This window comes from Drosophila pseudoobscura, chromosome 3 (genome assembly GCF_009870125.1).
Source record: "Drosophila pseudoobscura strain MV-25-SWS-2005 chromosome 3, UCI_Dpse_MV25, whole genome shotgun sequence".
NCBI lineage: Eukaryota > Metazoa > Arthropoda > Insecta > Diptera > Drosophilidae > Drosophila > Drosophila pseudoobscura.
In genome coordinates, this window is record NC_046680.1 from 17,055,718 (window position 1) to 17,071,806 (window position 16,089).

Consider the following 16,089-nt stretch of genomic DNA (forward strand, 5'->3'; position numbering starts at 1 on the left):
CGGCGACGTCAGCCGAGCGTGGGCAGACGGCTTTAATGGGTTAGCTTGGCTTAAACACTGCTGATGTTGTTGTTGTTGTTGTTGGTAAGAGCAAGGCATTGTGTTCTCTTCGGAATTTCTTCATTGCATACAAAGTGTGTTAACAGAAGGTGAGGAATTTCCAGAGAGTGCTCTCCCGAATCGAATGAGTTATTTAATTGTTTGCCTTTTTGTCTAATACATTTCACTGGACGTATGCCAAACTCTTGACTGCCTCACCTTGTTTAAATACACCTTGGATGCAACAGAACTGATCTCTCCCTCCCTCTCTCTCTCTCTGCAGATCACTCCATGCAAATGAGGTATGCACATCTCCCTCCCTCTTCCACTTAGGTAGCAAATCCATCAGGCCGCATCCAACTTTGTTTTATTCTCTGAGAATGCGTCAGGATGGCATTTATCTGCTCTCTCCCTCCATCTCTCTATCGTACTCTCTCTTGGCCTGTCTGGATTGTGTGTGACTTTAAGGCTGCTTGGGGGCATAAATCACGGCGGGAAGGACTGCGAATGCGACTGCGACTGACCCGCGGGTTAATTGCTGACAATTTCCAGGCGGCTGTCCCGTGGCTTAGACGGGACTCCTTTTGGCCAACTTTTGGTTGATTGTAATCTTTATTTATAGTCCTCCCATGTATAGTACGTATGTGTGTATTTGCGTGTCCAAAAGGCGCTTAGGGGCCATGCACATGGACATGGATACCCACTGGCCGGGGTAACAAGCCCAGACAGTCGACGACGACTCCTCTCCGACCATCAATAAGCAGCTGCCTGCCTGCTTGCCTGCCTGCCTGCCTGCCACATTCCCATTAGCCATGTTCCAAGGAGTGCGCCAAGAGGGAGATGCTGAATGCTGCTTGCCGCTTGCTGCCTGCTTGCCTGTGCCTTGCGGCATGCTAACGAAGTTGACAACTTGATGACATTTGATCTCCTGGCGCGGACGCTGCTCCGTCAGCCGCAAATGACTTCGATGAGCAGATGAGAAGACAATGATCGACAATTTGAATTTGGTCTGAGGCCCCGACACGCACACACACGTGGGGATTGGCCATGTCTGGAACTGGCTTAAGTGAGCCTCTCCTGCAGAGCCTGCACTGGTAAAAACGACATTTATCAATGACCATCTCTGCAGACGCATCTTGTGAGAGGAGAATTTGTAGTTTCTCTCAGTGCACTCAGTACAAGTTACAAATATTCCATTTATTTATAAAAACCCATTGAAAACATGAGCCCGTTACAAAAATAACACAAACCACAAAAGCTAATAGGAAATCAGTGATGGGATTCAGAATAGTACAAGGACTAAGGACTAAGGACACAACTCTACGAACAATTCTCTAAAGTTTGGCTTTCGGTGGTGATGCTGGCGATGCTGGCGATGGTGCTGCTGCCTTCTGTATATCCTCCTCCAGCGGCAGGAGATTGCCCAAAGCAAAGATATTCTTCGGATCTAGATGCCGCTTGGTCGCCGAGTACAGGGAGCTGCCCGTATCGGTGACCGCCTTGCGATACCAGTTGCTGCGGATCTTGCCCACACCGTGGTGGTGGGACAACGAGCCACCGCAGGAGAGGATCTCATCGCGGGCACTGTGCTCGATGGCCTCGAACAGCTCCACGGGATTGGCCACGTCCACGCAGCGAAAGCCAAAGTAGAAGTAGATGCAGGCCCCGGCATCGTAGGTCTGGGTCACCCGACACGATATCGTGTAGAACGTAATTCGACGCTTGTGGCATTCCTGGATGGCATAGACAACGAATGAATTAAGAAGATTCTGCATAACAGATATGACATGTGCTTACCGATACCACACGCTGCTTGACAGATCGACAGAGCAGACTGCAACGATCCCAAGGCACCGACGTCTCAAATGATTCCGCCACAATTCCCTGATGCAGGCCAAAATCCTACGGAGAAACCGGAAATTGCTTAAGTGTTTCGGGAACGAAGATTAAATAGGGACGGCTTGTGGCTCACCCTGATATAGGCAATCACAAAGGTCAGTATGTAGCCACGTTCGCCGTTCTGTCCGCCAGCAGGAAAGCCCTTGAACTTTGCTGCGATCTCGTAAATGATGGCCTCCTGCCGCTTCACATCCTTGAGGTCACCCTCGAAGAGCAGGGTGGCGGCACAGATCTCGCTGAGGTCGATGCCCTTCCAGGCGGTGACATAGCGCTGCTTCAGTCCATCCACCAGACTGGTCCACCAGCTCTTCTCCGGCTTGAGGGCCTGGCCGAACATGAACTGCTCGTTGTCCATCAGCCGGACGGAGGCGGGCTGGCAGCGTCGTAGGGCCACCTCCCGCATGAAAAGCACTCCCTGCTCGAAGTTGGGAAAGGCAAGCGAGCCGTAGCGCTTGACCACTGGCAGGGGACGCACCTTCAACACCACCTCCGTGATCACACCCAGCGTTCCCTCCGATCCGAGGATGACGTGATTAAAGTCCGGGCCGCAGCTCACGCGCGGGGCACTGCACTCACGCTCCAGGGTTCCGGTCGGGGTCACCATGCGCACCCGCACCACGAGATCTTCGATGTTGCCGTAGACGTTCTTCTTCATGCCCGAGGCCCGGGTGGCCACCCAGCCGCCGAGGGTGCTGAACTCGTAGGAGTCGGGCTCGTGGCCTACCGTGAGTCCCTGCTCGCGCAGGACCCTTTCCAGATCCTGGCCCACAATGCCCGCTTCAAAGCAGACGGTTAGGTTTTCCCGGTTGAGCCACAGCAGCCGATTCATCTGGGACGTATCCAAGGCACAAATCGTTCGCTTCTCCTCCTGCGGACATGTGATTGCTCCAGATACACTCGTGCCCCCGCCGTAAGGCACCATCATCACATTGTGCTTGTGGGCCAGACGCACCAGCTGGACCACCTCGTCGTGGCAGTGTGGCCACACCACTATGTCGGGTATGCGATGAAATTTGTTGTGCCACAGGCTGTAGATGTCGTTCAGAGTCTGGCCGTGGCATCGAATCAGACGGTCAATTCCTTCCAGCGAGTGCTCCACCTTGGTGCTGCCCCGCAGCTCGGTCAGAAAGGGCGCATTCTCCACGGGTCTTGGATACGTCTGCGGCAGCTGGGGATACGGCTTGCTGGGGTCCACAGTAAGCTCGAATTTTTTCTCCACCCATTTGGTAAAGTTCCGCAGTTCGCATCCACCCAAGGGGTATCTATTTCAGAGAGATTAAACAGCTCAGAATCGAGTCTACTACCTTTGCCATGGATACTCACTTGTCACCACGAAAACAGATGATGCCATCCTGGCCATAGAACTGGGAGTCGTTATAGCCCCAGCCAAACCACTTCAACGTTTCTTGTCTGTTTTAGGAAAAAATAATATGGATCAAGAATCAGTAATTATTGGTAAGAAATATGGAAATTCCCTGGAAGCTAGTCTAAAATAGTCTATCTCTCGCAGAAGAGCCAACAAATCGGTGTTTTTTATGCTATAACTAGTTAGTGGTGGACTAGTTTTTAGTCAATTCATAGACAATACTTTTGACAGCTCAAAACTTCAGAAAGATATATTTTAGACACGCATGGAAACAGACAGACGAACATGGCTATAGAGAATGCATTTTTCATATAAACAAGAATAATGCCTGTATGTACACAGTGTCCAAAGCAGGCACCGTACCCCCTGTAAGGGTATTCCAGTATGAACAATGGACTCACCGCTTTTTGGGTATGACACTATCCACGCGAAGAGAAACGCGTGTGTCCAGGGTGAGGGCGGTTCCTTCGGCCGGCGCCACAGATGATTCCGGCACGTCTGTGGTGACATTATTCCGTTTGGCTGCCATTATTCACTTTTCAAGTTTATTGCACTTGGCGTAGTTTATTTATAATACTTTTAGACACAAGTCGCACAGCCCGTCGGAGTTTTGAAAACGCTATCCGGCTTTCACGTGAGCCCAAAATCGATATTATGTTTTATTCGACGTAGCGTGATGTCGGAATAAACGTCGCCTGCTTGTTTGTATTGTAAAATGATTTATCTATTAGGTATTGTGCGCCTATAATTGCTTATGAATTAGTTGTACTTTTGCACTAATAACTAAAATTACTTAAACAGAAATTGCACTAGAAAACTTTGGCGGCCCTAGGTCTTGGTGCACGCTCTTTGGCTTCGTTTTCACAAATGCAGGAAAATTAAAGCATTGGTCGCACGGACCCGGAAACACATAGAGAGAGAGAGAGAGAGAGTGGGAGAGCAAAAGTCCCACTGCGCAAGGCTGGAGAGTAGCAGCCCCCCGTGGCAGGCGCCAAATGAGGGCGGCGGTTGAATTAATTTGATTCGTCAACCGATTCACGAAACGGTTCGGATTCAAAAGAAAATCAAAAACAAAGCAATCCTGAATTAGTATGTTTCTAAGAAGCATAATCATTAGCATTTGTAAAATCAGTTCTTGCCCAAATTCCGAGAGCTACGCATCAATTTTTGTGCTATCGGTTTTACGAAAACAAACTTTTTTTTTGCATTTTTCAAAATTAATTGAAGGTATAAAAAATCAAAAATAACTATTGTTACAACGCAAAAATTCATAGTCTATCCACTACAGCATGCCGTCCAAGAAGAAAGATTCGGCCAAGAGCTCCAAAAAGGGGGCCCAAGAGAAAGCCCCCAGTACCGATCCGGCACTGGCCACCTCCACTGCATCAGCACCGGAGACGTCACCAGTGAAGCAGTCGAAGGGCTCTAAGAAGGGCAAGGGCACGAAGAAGTAGTGGTGTTCAAATCAAAATTAATCAAGATCTTCTGTGGGAGAAAAATTCCCAGAAGATATTATTGAAGACTCATTAGAATTACACAAAAGATGCAATAAAAACCGATATCCAACCGATTCGCTCTCTTACACTGCTCTCTTTCTTATTGGGGATGAACCTGCCCTGACAAGAGCCCAGCCCAGGGAGAGCCTGATATATGTACGTATGTATGTACATATTTCCGCCCAATTGGGGGTGGATTCGGCTTGGGGGTTGTACTACCCGTTTCCGTATCGCACTGCTATCGTCTTTATGGTGCGTGTGCCAGTGTGAATCATAGAATAGTTATTTCAATGAAATGGAGACCGACAGGTGGTTTTAATTGTATATGACGTCCTACGAGAACTATATTAAAGATACGTGTGGTATATACAGAATACCGCTGAACGGTGATAATTGGTTGTGAAAGCCATAGCAGATGTTTGTTAATTTTTCATGTAAATCGAACCGTTATGGGGTTAACTAACAAGGCGAATCCACTAGGTAAACTGTGGGAAAAACAGCAGTGGGCATTGGATCCAATTTAAACAATAAACGACATTATAGTATATGTATTTAGAAACCTTAGAGGGACGCACTTTAATCAACATTTCGGGGCAATACGGAACCATAATCCATTCACAATCCGATCCATATCCACTCACAACGACTTATCCGGCGGAAAGGGAATCAACTGCAGCGTACAGCTTTTAAACCGAAACTGAGAGATCTCCAATCTCCACCTTCATTTACCGATCCACACTGTCTCGCACAATGTTTTCTCTTGCAAATAGCTGTTACGTAGCTATTTGCACTATGCTGTATAGTTTAACAATTGTCTGAAGTGTAAATTCGTCAATGCTTCAACGACACAAAAACAAAAAAAAAAACAAAAATTAACAACAAAGTGGCCGTTATTTGTACAATTTTCTCACAACGACACATGAAAACCTGACGACACTGACCGGTCAAAGTTTATTGTGGGATGGGGCATCGGGCAGGCCTTTAATTGGCGGCTATTCGGTATTCGAATACTTGTACTTTGAAACTTCGAAAATGCCTTTTTTCCCTGATTGGTTGCTTACTTTATTGCCAAGTTTACACACCTTCGTTATCAAAAGTGATAACCGGCTGATGGGCATCATATCTGATGGATGCCCCGCCAATTTGCTGACGAGAGTGAGCGCCGCCAGGGAGTACCCAGTACTTTGGGATATCGTACATCTGCGGAAGATTTTGGCAAAATATCGCGTTGTCGACAGAGTACTGAGCCCCGTTTACAATTTTCATTTCACTGCGGCAAAATGGCGGGATACGGAGTTCCCACCTGTGCGCGTGGATTTCCAGAACCGGATTGCAGAGGATCTTACACAGTTGAAGCATCTTATTGCACGTGTTTGTTCCTATCCTTTCCTACCATTCACCACACTGAACCGACTCAATAGCACCGACCTGGAGCTATCCGGCCTTGCCATAACGGCTATGGTGACCGACATTATATCAGATATGTCGATGGAGGGTCGTCGAATGTTCAAATTAAGTCCATACAAGTTTATGGCAACACTCTTGGGAGTCTCGGTGTTGGATACTCCCAACCCGGATGGAGTCCACCCCGGATAGGATAGGATAGGTATCCTATCTCATCTCCTATATAAGAGATATATATACATTGAAAAAAAACATATATATACACAGTGGCGTTGAATTTTTTTTTTCAATTTTTACCTGCAAAGTATAGTATTAAAAGTTTGAGTAAAACAGTTTTTTGGGCATTGTAAAAACTTCTGAAAGAGAAGTAAAGTAATTGTAAATCTATCTTACTCACATGGGATTTCGCTTTACATTTACTTTTACATTTACTTTACATTTACATTTACTTTACTTCAACCACGTTTCCAACTTCGTTTCCACACGTTGGGACACAATTTTCGCATTCAGCTAGAAAATCAAATTCAACTCCAGAGGGTGTCTTATTTTGAAGCCAATCAGAATCATATATTCCCCAATCAGAAGGGAGAGTTTTCATAAGTTGATGCAAATCTATTTGTACTTTGAAACTTCGAAAATGCCTTTTTTTCCCTGATTGGTTGCTTACTTTATTGCCAAGTTTACACACCTTCGTTATCAAAAGTGAGCACACGCGCACGCAGCCAGGAAGTGGAAACAAATATTAAATGCACTGCGTTTTTAAAACTAAGCCTTTTTGTTTGTTTTGGCTTTGCTTTTTTTGAAGCCAAACGGCTACTTTCTGGCGACATCTATTTGTCAACTTCTGAACTAAGCCAGCGATAATAACAGAATCGATATCAATTTTGTAATCAATAACAGCATCGATAATGATGAACGATAACGATGATGAATTCATCAGTATATTTACGGTATATTTTTCAAATGAGACCGTATATTTCGGTGCTGTTCTGAGGGTCATACTGTAGAAATACTGATTTTCGCCGCGCTCCCATGGTATTTTTGTCAATTTCATCAATCTATTAATTTAATTTTCAATGTTATACAGAAATCCAATAAATGCAAGTATTTCGAATAGGCCAATCATGTATAGAATTGATTCGTCAATCGTACAAAATTGAGTGGGCATGGCTAAATGTTCTATATAAAGAGTATTATTCAACGGAACAAAGAATATGAGAAAATTTGAATTCGCCGCAGTTCGCCGCAGTTCGCCCCAGTTCGCTTTAGGCAACAAGGAGTCCCATTCCATGCACAAATGTTGCTAATTCCATGCACAAATGTTGCTAATTCCATGCACAAATACCCTGGGGGAAATGGATGTTATAGAACTGTGAATACGTTTGTCTTCCAAGAATCCGTAGGTATCAGGATCGACATAAATATATACAAGATACTAATAATACACATGAATAAGTCGAAAACATATCAATTTGATAAAAGGTCTTAATAAATTACGTTTGATCTACATATAAAATTAACAAAATAGGGTGCACAAAGACCTATACACGCATCATGTCTTTAACTACCAGCAACATTGCAACTGATTTTTTGTTGAGCTATTTTGTTTAAACCTTGTTTTAGTCAAAATACAATAAAAGCAACAAATAAAAACTAACCAATCTTGTAGAATATCTATTCATTAATCGTATAAAATTATATGGGCATGGCTAAATGTTCTATATAGCTAGTAATATTCGATGGAATATCAAAAACGATGAATATGTTATAAGAACTTGAATTCGTCAGTATATTTACGGTATATTTTTTAAATGAGATGGTATGTTTCGGTATATTTCGGTCACACTGCTTGCCGTTTTAAGTGAAAAACATTAAATAAAACCGCAATAAATGGTTTAAAAAAAAACCGAATAATATTTAATTAGTATGAAAGTTTAGGGGAAACCACAAGCATAGCCAGGTGGCTGCACAAGAGCAACAAAGAGAGGCTTAAGAAGTCTCTTTTGTGTATGTCAGTGTGGGTGTGTGTGTGCATGTTAGTGTTGGTGGACAGAACAATAACAAGCCGAGAAAAGAGAAGAATGTCAATGGCTTTGGAATGTAATGGAGCAGGACCCACAGTAATGCTCCAACTTCGGCGATGAATCATAGGTGAGCTATGCGCCAAGCCCTCGTGTCGACCCCATTAGGCCAGCCTGCTTTACCGCACCATATATGCATGCGGTGTGTACATACATATCTGACAGTTGCTCTTCTTCCTTTGCAGCCACCCGAACCGTGCCTTAATATCGAACGACTAGCAATATACATATGTACAACTAAAGATGCCGCTCCTGAGCAAATGCTTTCCTTGCTTCAAATTCAAGCACGAGGAGGTGATTGACAAGCTGGACTATAGCAATACACCGCTCACCGACTTCCCCGAGGTCTGGCAGCACGAGCGGACGCTGGAGGAGCTCTACCTGAGCACCACCCGGGTGAGTCCAGAGCCACTTTGTTGGAGACTGCTTCCTGCTAACGTTCCTTTTGCCTTCTTCAGCTGCAATCTTTGCCACCGCAGTTGTTTTACTGCCAGGGCCTACGTGTGCTCCATGTGAACAGCAACAATCTGGAGAGCATTCCCCAGGCCATTGGTAGTCTGCGCCAGCTACAGAATTTGGATCTCAATCGGAATCGTGAGTGAGAATAAGAACTCTATATCTGCTAAAAGATGCTCATGGATAATTGTGTCCTTTCAGTGATTGTAAATGTACCCGATGAAATCAAGGCCTGCAAGCATTTAACCCGACTGGATCTGAGTTGCAACAGCCTACAACGTCTTCCAGATGCAGTTACCTCGCTCATATCCCTGCAGGAGCTGCTGTTGAACGAAACGTACCTGGAGTTTCTTCCAGCCAACTTTGGACGGCTGGTCAATCTGAGGATTCTCGAGCTACGTCTCAACAATCTCATCACGCTTCCCAAGTCTATGGTGCGGCTAGTGAATCTACAGCGACTGGACATTGGAGGCAATGAGTTCACAGAGCTTGTGAGTGAACACACAGAACCACCTCATTAAGAACCACATAAATTTTAAATCATTTGCAGCCCGAAGTCGTTGGAGAGCTGAAATCCTTGCGAGAGCTGTGGATCGACTTCAATCAAATTCGCCGCGTGTCCGCCAACATTGGTAAACTGCGCGAACTCCAGCACTTTGAGGCCAACGGCAATCTTCTGGACACACTGCCCAGCGAGCTGAGCAACTGGCGGAATGTGGAAGTTCTATCAATTTGCTCCAACAACCTGGAAGCATTCCCCTTCAGCGTCGGCATGCTAAAGTCTCTGGTGACGTTCAAGTGCGAGTCGAACGGGCTGACAGAGCTTCCCGATAGCATCAGCTACTTGGAGCAGCTGGAGGAGCTGGTCCTCAGCCACAACAAGTTGATCCGCCTGCCCAGCACCATTGGAATGCTGCGAAGTCTGCGGTTTCTCTTCGCCGATGAGAATCAGCTCCGCCAGTTGCCCGACGAGCTTTGCAGCTGCCAGCAGCTGAGTGTCTTGAGTATGGCCAACAATCAGTTGTCCGCGCTGCCCCAAAACATCGGAAACCTGGGAAAGCTGAAGGTCATCAACGTGGTCAACAACTATATCAATGCGCTGCCCGTCTCCATGCTGAACCTAGTGAATCTCACCTCACTGTGGCTAAGCGACAATCAGTCGCAGCCCCTGGTGCCTCTGCAATACTTGGATGCCAGTACAAAGACACAGTTGACCTGCTTCATGCTGCCCCAGGTCACCTTCAAGATGAACAGTATGCAGGCCCAGCAGCAGGCCCAAGAGCAGTACGAGTTTGTGTACGCCAATCAGCAGCATCCGCATGCAAGTCCTTCGCGGCGCATCTGCTTTGCCGAGGAGGCCACCATATTGAGCAATGCCAAAACGCAGCCGGCGCCCAGTTATCCCAGCTACGTAGCTGCACCGCCAACACCAACGCCGGACCAGATGGCGGGGTCGGTTCGATTGATGCGATCGCCCACTCCGTATCCCAAGGAGCTGCGCCAAATGGCGAAATACGTTAGGCAAGCCCAGGCAGCAGCGACGTCGGCAAACGCCAATGAGGTGAGGGAGGCCCGCGTAGTGCCCAATGGCCAAGTTCACTGTGATACCGACCATACCAATGCCGAGCAAGATGTTGTGGATCAGGCCGCGGCAAGTGCAATATACGGCGTTGCGCCGGAGAACGCTCACATCTACGGTGTCTATCAGCAGCCGACTACGACGCAGCAGCTTCCGGTTCCTACACAAGAGTACTACGGCCTGCCCCTGGTCAACTACGAGGCGCACTATCAGCAGTTGTACGTCGAGGCCAACACCTTACCCACCACACATCTGAACGGTGACCAGGAATACGAATTGCAGCCCTTGCAGCCACAGCAGCAGCAGCAGGCAGTGCCGCCACCTCGATTAGAGCCGCCACCCTACCATATAGCTAGAGTATATACCAAGAAAACGCCAGAGGATCTTAATCTCTACGAGTCCATGAGACAGCGCAAGCAACAGCAGCAGCAGCAGCAGATGGAGCAAACGATCTATCAGGATGCTCTGAATAGCAACTTTAAGACCACGGCGATCGGTGCCCAGGAAGAAGAGCCCATCGAACAGCTGGACTACCAAAACAATGTCAGCAATCTGGAGCAGAGCCCCGAGGACGAGGAGGAAGAGCTGGATGATAGCTTGTCGCAGCACTCGATGAACTCCACGGCCACCAACAACACTTCCAGAGCAAGTCACAAAAAGTCAACCTGGATCTTTGGCGTCCACAAGAATCCGACGGTCAAGCAGGTTACCCTCAAATGGGAGAACAGCATGGGCTTTGAAGTAGCTGAGCTGCTCAATCACGTGAGTATTTTCATGCCAATTCTGTTTACGTGATGAAATGAACTCTAATTGTTGCCTTTTTTTAGGTGGGCATCTTTGTGAGTGCCGTTACGCCCAACACAAACGCCGCTCGCCTGTTGAGCCTCAACGACAAGTTGCTTGAGATAGACGGCTACGACCTGACCAATGCCAATCTAAAGGATGCCAAACGGGTGCTGCTTAACAGTGGCACTGTCATGAACATAATGTTGTCAAGAAAATGATGGACCATTTGTTTCTAAGCCCAAACCGATTCCCATCACGAGACCGAAGACTTTTTGTGCATTTTTCTACAGCATTTTTCAAATGAGCTAAATAGCCGCCGATATAGGATCAAACCGCTTGGATCTACCATAATGTTAGTTGATAAATCGCGCCCTCTTCCGCCCTGGCTATCCACAGATCAGTCATAGAAAACTATTGCCAGCTAACAGAGCCTAAGCTTTTCATATTTGATAGATAGGTGCATCCAAACTGCCATTTTCCACATACCTAGATGAAGTAACTACTCGACAACTAGATGAAGAACCTCATGATATGGATGATATTTGTATTTATAGTCTGTAATGTGGTATACTCATCATTTCATTTTACACTTAAGCTTGATTCCGAATGTGGTTCTATGAATTTGTTACTTTAAATGACTGTATTTGCTTTGATTTATCCAAAACTAATTTAAGCTACTCAGTATTTTTTGTAAATAGTTATGTAAGCGATCAGCAAAGGCAATATTTAGTTGTGTCAATTATGAATTATAGACATTTAGAACTTCTTCGATCCCATAGCGGAAATAACTAGCTAAAATGTATAACGCATTTGTATCTCAAGCTGGGAGGCACGGACGGCACTAAATACTCGTATTTATTGAAATAGTGCAATTAGCGTCGATTATAGGTATATATACGCACATTAACAAGTATATAGACACGATAATCAGACAAAAAAAATACCTACAACTAGCGCCTACTCTACGCCCAGCGTTGTTCAAATTTGTGCCCCAAAATTAAGAATATGTATAGACGAATTACTCGATTGATTACGAACAAAGGATAGTTGCTGTTTATGTTAGTTGTTATGGTGCAGCAATATAAATTCGATATATATATATATATATTTACACATACGCATACTCCGTATTTATTGTCCAATTCAGAGGAATGTATCGAACCAACCATTATTTTCCGTGGAAAATTGTTAACGAAACGAAAGTAGCGAGTGAGCGAATTCTATTCTATTGTTCTATTCTATTGGCGTTGTGATCAGTATTATGTTCTATTGTAGCTGGTTATTCAAAGTTGAGCACTGCACTCCTATATCCATTCAATTTATCTAGTATATAGAACACCACACACCTCCACACCCCACACCACACACACACATACATGCATACAAATCTAGCTAACTTAAGCCAGCGCACACATTTTGCCAATTCAATTTGATTTAAGAGCGTTACAACAAATCACTGAAATACAACTTTCACTTTGTCATTTCGCCATAGTTTTGATTAAATCTTATCGAGCCGCCGGCAGACAACAGAGCCGGAAAAGACCAAGAACACCAGCAACCAGCTACTCAACAGCCGGGCCTAATGATTAATGTCCCCGGGCTGCCGCTGTCGTTATCGACAGGCAATTATCTATGGAAATTAATTGTCGGCGACATTTGTTGTGTGCCAGCCAGCCCGACACCCAGTGAGGCACGCAATCCGGCAGTGGACTCCGGGATGGGGTATGGACACCACTAATCCCCACGTGCCCAGCCCACAACAACATCATCAGCGTCAACGAATGTTGCGGCACTTTTGGAGAATATATTTGCATAAAAACTGTGCAAACAGCGCGGTGGTAAATTCAACTGGAAAGTAGGCAACGAAAAAGCGCAACCGAATATTGTACAGTGTGATCGAAAGGATAAATGAGTGATACTTTGGCAGACTATTCGCTGGGCCAATACTTCAACTAACTGAACTAATAATAAAGATACTTATCTTTTAAGGAAACCAATTACCACCAAAGTATCCAATAAGCAATCCTTGTCGGAAGATCTCTTTTGCAGCAAGTCTTTTATCTCCCTATCGACGACTGATATCCATAGATTTTACTCAAAAAAAACTCTGTCGGCACCCACTGTGCATCGAGTCGAAGAAGCCGTTGGCGGGCGCCAGGAAAAAGGATGACTGTGTGCATACATACACATTTCTTTTATATATCACTAATAATAATAATTACACACACACAAACAGAGACAGAGAGAGAGAGAAGGAGGCACCGACACACACGGACACTTTGAGCTCCGGGATGATAGAGTGTGGTGCTCTGGTGGGTGTCGGGCCTTGTCCTTGTCAAATGTTTCGTTATCTGTGTGGGTTGGTGTCTTTTTGCTGTTGCCACATACACATACACCCCGCCCCCTCCACCAGCGCCGTTAACATCCAACTACAACAGCGAGCGACTCCAAACGGCGCTTTGCCAGTGACCTTCGCGTGTTGCGACTCTGACGGGGAGATGGCATATGTTTTTGTTACCCCACTGTGAACCCTTGGTTCAGAGAATAGATTTCGAGCAACTCGATTTGACATATGATGTGCTGCCAGTTTCTTTTCGGTTCCCTATACAATCTGGCCCAAATACATTTATCAATATCGGATCTGGTCGATTGAAATGCCAGCCAGAGGCACCAACTCATCTTTCACTTCGTCTGCTGCTGCTGCTGTTGCCACGGAATGTGGCAGTTCTCCCTCCCTCCGAACCCTCGCGTGCCCTGACCCTGCCTACCCCATCCTATCAGTCATTAGCATTTCCGGCGTGTATTTATGGCCAAAAAATGTTGCGCCATAAACATGGGAACAAAACAAAATGCGACAAATTTGCGACGATTGCCCCCCCCTGGCCTGGGGGCCTGGGCTATAGGGCAGGAGGACGACTGAGTGGAAATGTATCCCCCTGGGCCATATAATTGTCATCTAGAATAAAATATGTACATACTCGTACATAGGGGTATATTCGCTCAATTGGAGCTTCTCCAGAAGCACGGCTCAGGGCATGGGATGGGCATGGGCATGGCAATTGCAATGCAAAAACCATTGCATACTTGGCGCAAAGTTTATTTTTATGCGAACAACGACGCAAGTGGGGGGGTATTGAGGAGTGGATACACACACCCAGGGCTAGGGGCAACAAATCAACTCTGTTTTGGCGCCATACGGCGTCGTCTGCTGGCTCTACTGTACTCAGTTCTCAGCTCTCTGCACTTTTCTTTTGCTTTTCCAGCAGCAGAAGCAGCAAAGGCCGACAAACGCGACCGCGACGCGATTCGACTCGACCAAAAGCCAAGAGCCAAGAGCCCAAAGCCAAAAGGCAGGCGGCCAACTAGTTTTTCCTCAGTTCCTCCTTTTGGCTTATATTGTATGTTGTTTAGTGTGCCATTGGCGCTACCAACGTGCGGTTCGTTCTTGCGGTTTCGTGGCAGTTTCGGGCTTTATTCAAAAGCCAACCAAATCGCGTCTACTTCGTCGGCCCAAGAAGAAGGCAAGGAGCAATCGCTGTTGACCCGTAAAACGAAACTAGCCAGATCTAGATTTTGCGTAGCCCAATCCCTTAAAGTTCTTTGAACTTTTGACAAGACAAGGCTCCTGGCGGTTGTATAACCCCAGTTTTTTGGTTGCACTTTAAATGCAATTACTTGAATTTTAATGGGCGCTATTGATTATTTTACTTCCCCGGCGGTTTAGAGTAGGGGGGCGGGAACGAGTTGGATCGAGTCAATGTCTTTTCTGTCGCCCACACTGCGCTTGGAGAATCTGGCCACGCAGCCCATCATGACGCAGGATCATGTGCCCGAGGACCAGCGCTACAACAAACAGAATATAGTGGCCCAATGGTGTGTCCCCATCAATGGCAAGGTACCAAGGCACCCAACACCCCACACCTCGACTTAAAACTATAAAACATATATACTATAGTGCTTTCTTTGCTACCTAGATGTACCGCATCGAGCTGGAACATGGCACAACTAGTGGGCGGCGCATGATTTGGGTCAATGGTCGGGTAAGTTTTCGTCTTTCCACCCCCAGCTGGAAACGGGAGTGGGGTGAAGTATTTGCATAGTGTATGGCCGTGTAATTACTGTTGTGCTCGCATTCGTAACCCGGAAAATGGAATTAAACTTGTTTTGTTTTTGTTTTTAAGTGGATTACATTTTATCCCCCACTGAGCACTGTCATAACTCATTGCAGGAGGTGCTGCGACGCGACTGGATGTTCAAGCTGGTCGGTGAGGACACCTTTCACATCGATCAGTCCCGCTGCATTATACGCGTTGATCCAGCACCTGGCTTCAAGTACGAGTACTCCCTGTACATCGACGGCAAGTCGCACGACCAGTACACAGAGGACGTCACACGTCAGTACCGGCTCTGGCTCAGCACTGGCCACTCTTCGAGCACCTCCGAAACACCCGCCCAGGAGTATCGAATAATGCTCAAGCTGGACACGCTGAGTCTGTACGTGAACGATGACCTGCGCGAGGAGGAGGTAGGTGAAAGGTGTGGCAAGAGACGAGAGGTTCCCCTAAGCATTCCCCCATTTCACAGTCTGTTTTCGTTCACGGCGGCACGGACACCAAGTTCATGCTGCAGGACACGGAATTCGTGCTGCAGGCACGCTCAAGTGGCAATAAACATGATGGCATTGTTCACACTCTGCTGGCCAACGGAGTGCCCGTGCCAGAGGCAAAGATTCAGGAGATTATGCAAGAGCCCGTCTCCATACTGCAGAATAATTGATCCATGAATCGATGCGATACGATACAATACGATAATGTTTTGCATTTGTTGATTTTTTTCTCACTGTCAATTGTTAATAAATAAATACTGAAAAATTAAAACAGATTTGTTGTGAAACGACAGGGTGGGAGCCACTCTTAATAAGCTTTCTCTGATTAAGAATAAGGATATATCTACTGAACAATTAAACAGGTTAAATGCTAAAGA

At 46.2% G+C, this 16,089-nt stretch overlaps 4 protein-coding genes across 8 annotated transcripts; 3 read left to right on the forward strand and 1 right to left on the reverse strand.

The window, feature by feature from the left end:
* Positions 1-1,221: 1,221 nt before the first annotated feature.
* Agps (alkyldihydroxyacetonephosphate synthase) lies at positions 1,222-5,523 on the reverse strand. 2 transcript variants are annotated; one of them, XM_015184858.2, is made up of 6 exons: positions 5,376-5,523; positions 3,706-3,999; positions 3,262-3,348; positions 2,012-3,200; positions 1,837-1,941; positions 1,222-1,772 (listed from the first exon to the last, which is right to left on the reverse strand). In XM_015184858.2, the coding sequence occupies exons 2-6, from the start codon at positions 3,831-3,833 to the stop codon at positions 1,374-1,376; spliced, it is 1,908 nt and encodes a 635-aa protein (XP_015040344.2). In that variant the 5' UTR covers positions 3,834-3,999; positions 5,376-5,523; the 3' UTR covers positions 1,222-1,373. The 2 variants fall into 2 exon arrangements, with proteins under 2 accessions (XP_015040344.2, XP_002138726.2); XM_002138690.4 differs by having other exon boundaries at positions 3,706-4,002; positions 5,376-5,508.
* LOC6898740 (uncharacterized) lies at positions 4,021-4,886 on the forward strand. 2 transcript variants are annotated; one of them, XR_004468940.1, is made up of 3 exons: positions 4,021-4,035; positions 4,106-4,531; positions 4,593-4,886. XR_004468940.1 is itself a non-coding variant. In XM_002138691.3 (2 exons), exon 2 carries the CDS (start codon positions 4,594-4,596, stop codon positions 4,756-4,758), a length of 165 nt encoding a protein of 54 aa, XP_002138727.2. In that variant the 5' UTR covers positions 4,376-4,531; position 4,593; the 3' UTR covers positions 4,759-4,886. The 2 variants fall into 2 exon arrangements, 1 of the variants encoding a protein (XP_002138727.2); XM_002138691.3 differs by lacking the exon at positions 4,021-4,035 and having other exon boundaries at positions 4,376-4,531.
* A 2,480-nt stretch (positions 5,524-8,003) lies between the features above and the next one.
* Lap1 (leucine rich repeat containing protein 7 lap1) lies at positions 8,004-12,590 on the forward strand. 2 transcript variants are annotated; one of them, XM_033379183.1, is made up of 6 exons: positions 8,004-8,355; positions 8,451-8,681; positions 8,744-8,879; positions 8,943-9,232; positions 9,292-11,082; positions 11,148-12,590. In XM_033379183.1, the coding sequence occupies exons 2-6, from the start codon at positions 8,529-8,531 to the stop codon at positions 11,322-11,324; spliced, it is 2,547 nt and encodes an 848-aa protein (XP_033235074.1). In that variant the 5' UTR covers positions 8,004-8,355; positions 8,451-8,528; the 3' UTR covers positions 11,325-12,590. The 2 variants fall into 2 exon arrangements, with proteins under 2 accessions (XP_033235074.1, XP_001361460.2); XM_001361423.4 differs by having other exon boundaries at positions 8,471-8,681.
* A 1,699-nt stretch (positions 12,591-14,289) lies between these two features.
* On the forward strand, positions 14,290-15,987 carry LOC4804989 (fas apoptotic inhibitory molecule 1). Of its 2 annotated transcripts, XM_015184860.2 has the most exons (5): positions 14,290-14,627; positions 14,831-15,001; positions 15,081-15,146; positions 15,335-15,631; positions 15,691-15,987. In XM_015184860.2, exons 2-5 carry the CDS (start codon positions 14,864-14,866, stop codon positions 15,880-15,882), a joined length of 693 nt encoding a protein of 230 aa, XP_015040346.1. In that variant the 5' UTR covers positions 14,290-14,627; positions 14,831-14,863; the 3' UTR covers positions 15,883-15,987. The 2 variants fall into 2 exon arrangements, with proteins under 2 accessions (XP_015040346.1, XP_001361461.2); XM_001361424.4 differs by having other exon boundaries at positions 14,291-15,001.
* The last annotated feature ends 102 nt before the right edge of the window (positions 15,988-16,089 follow it).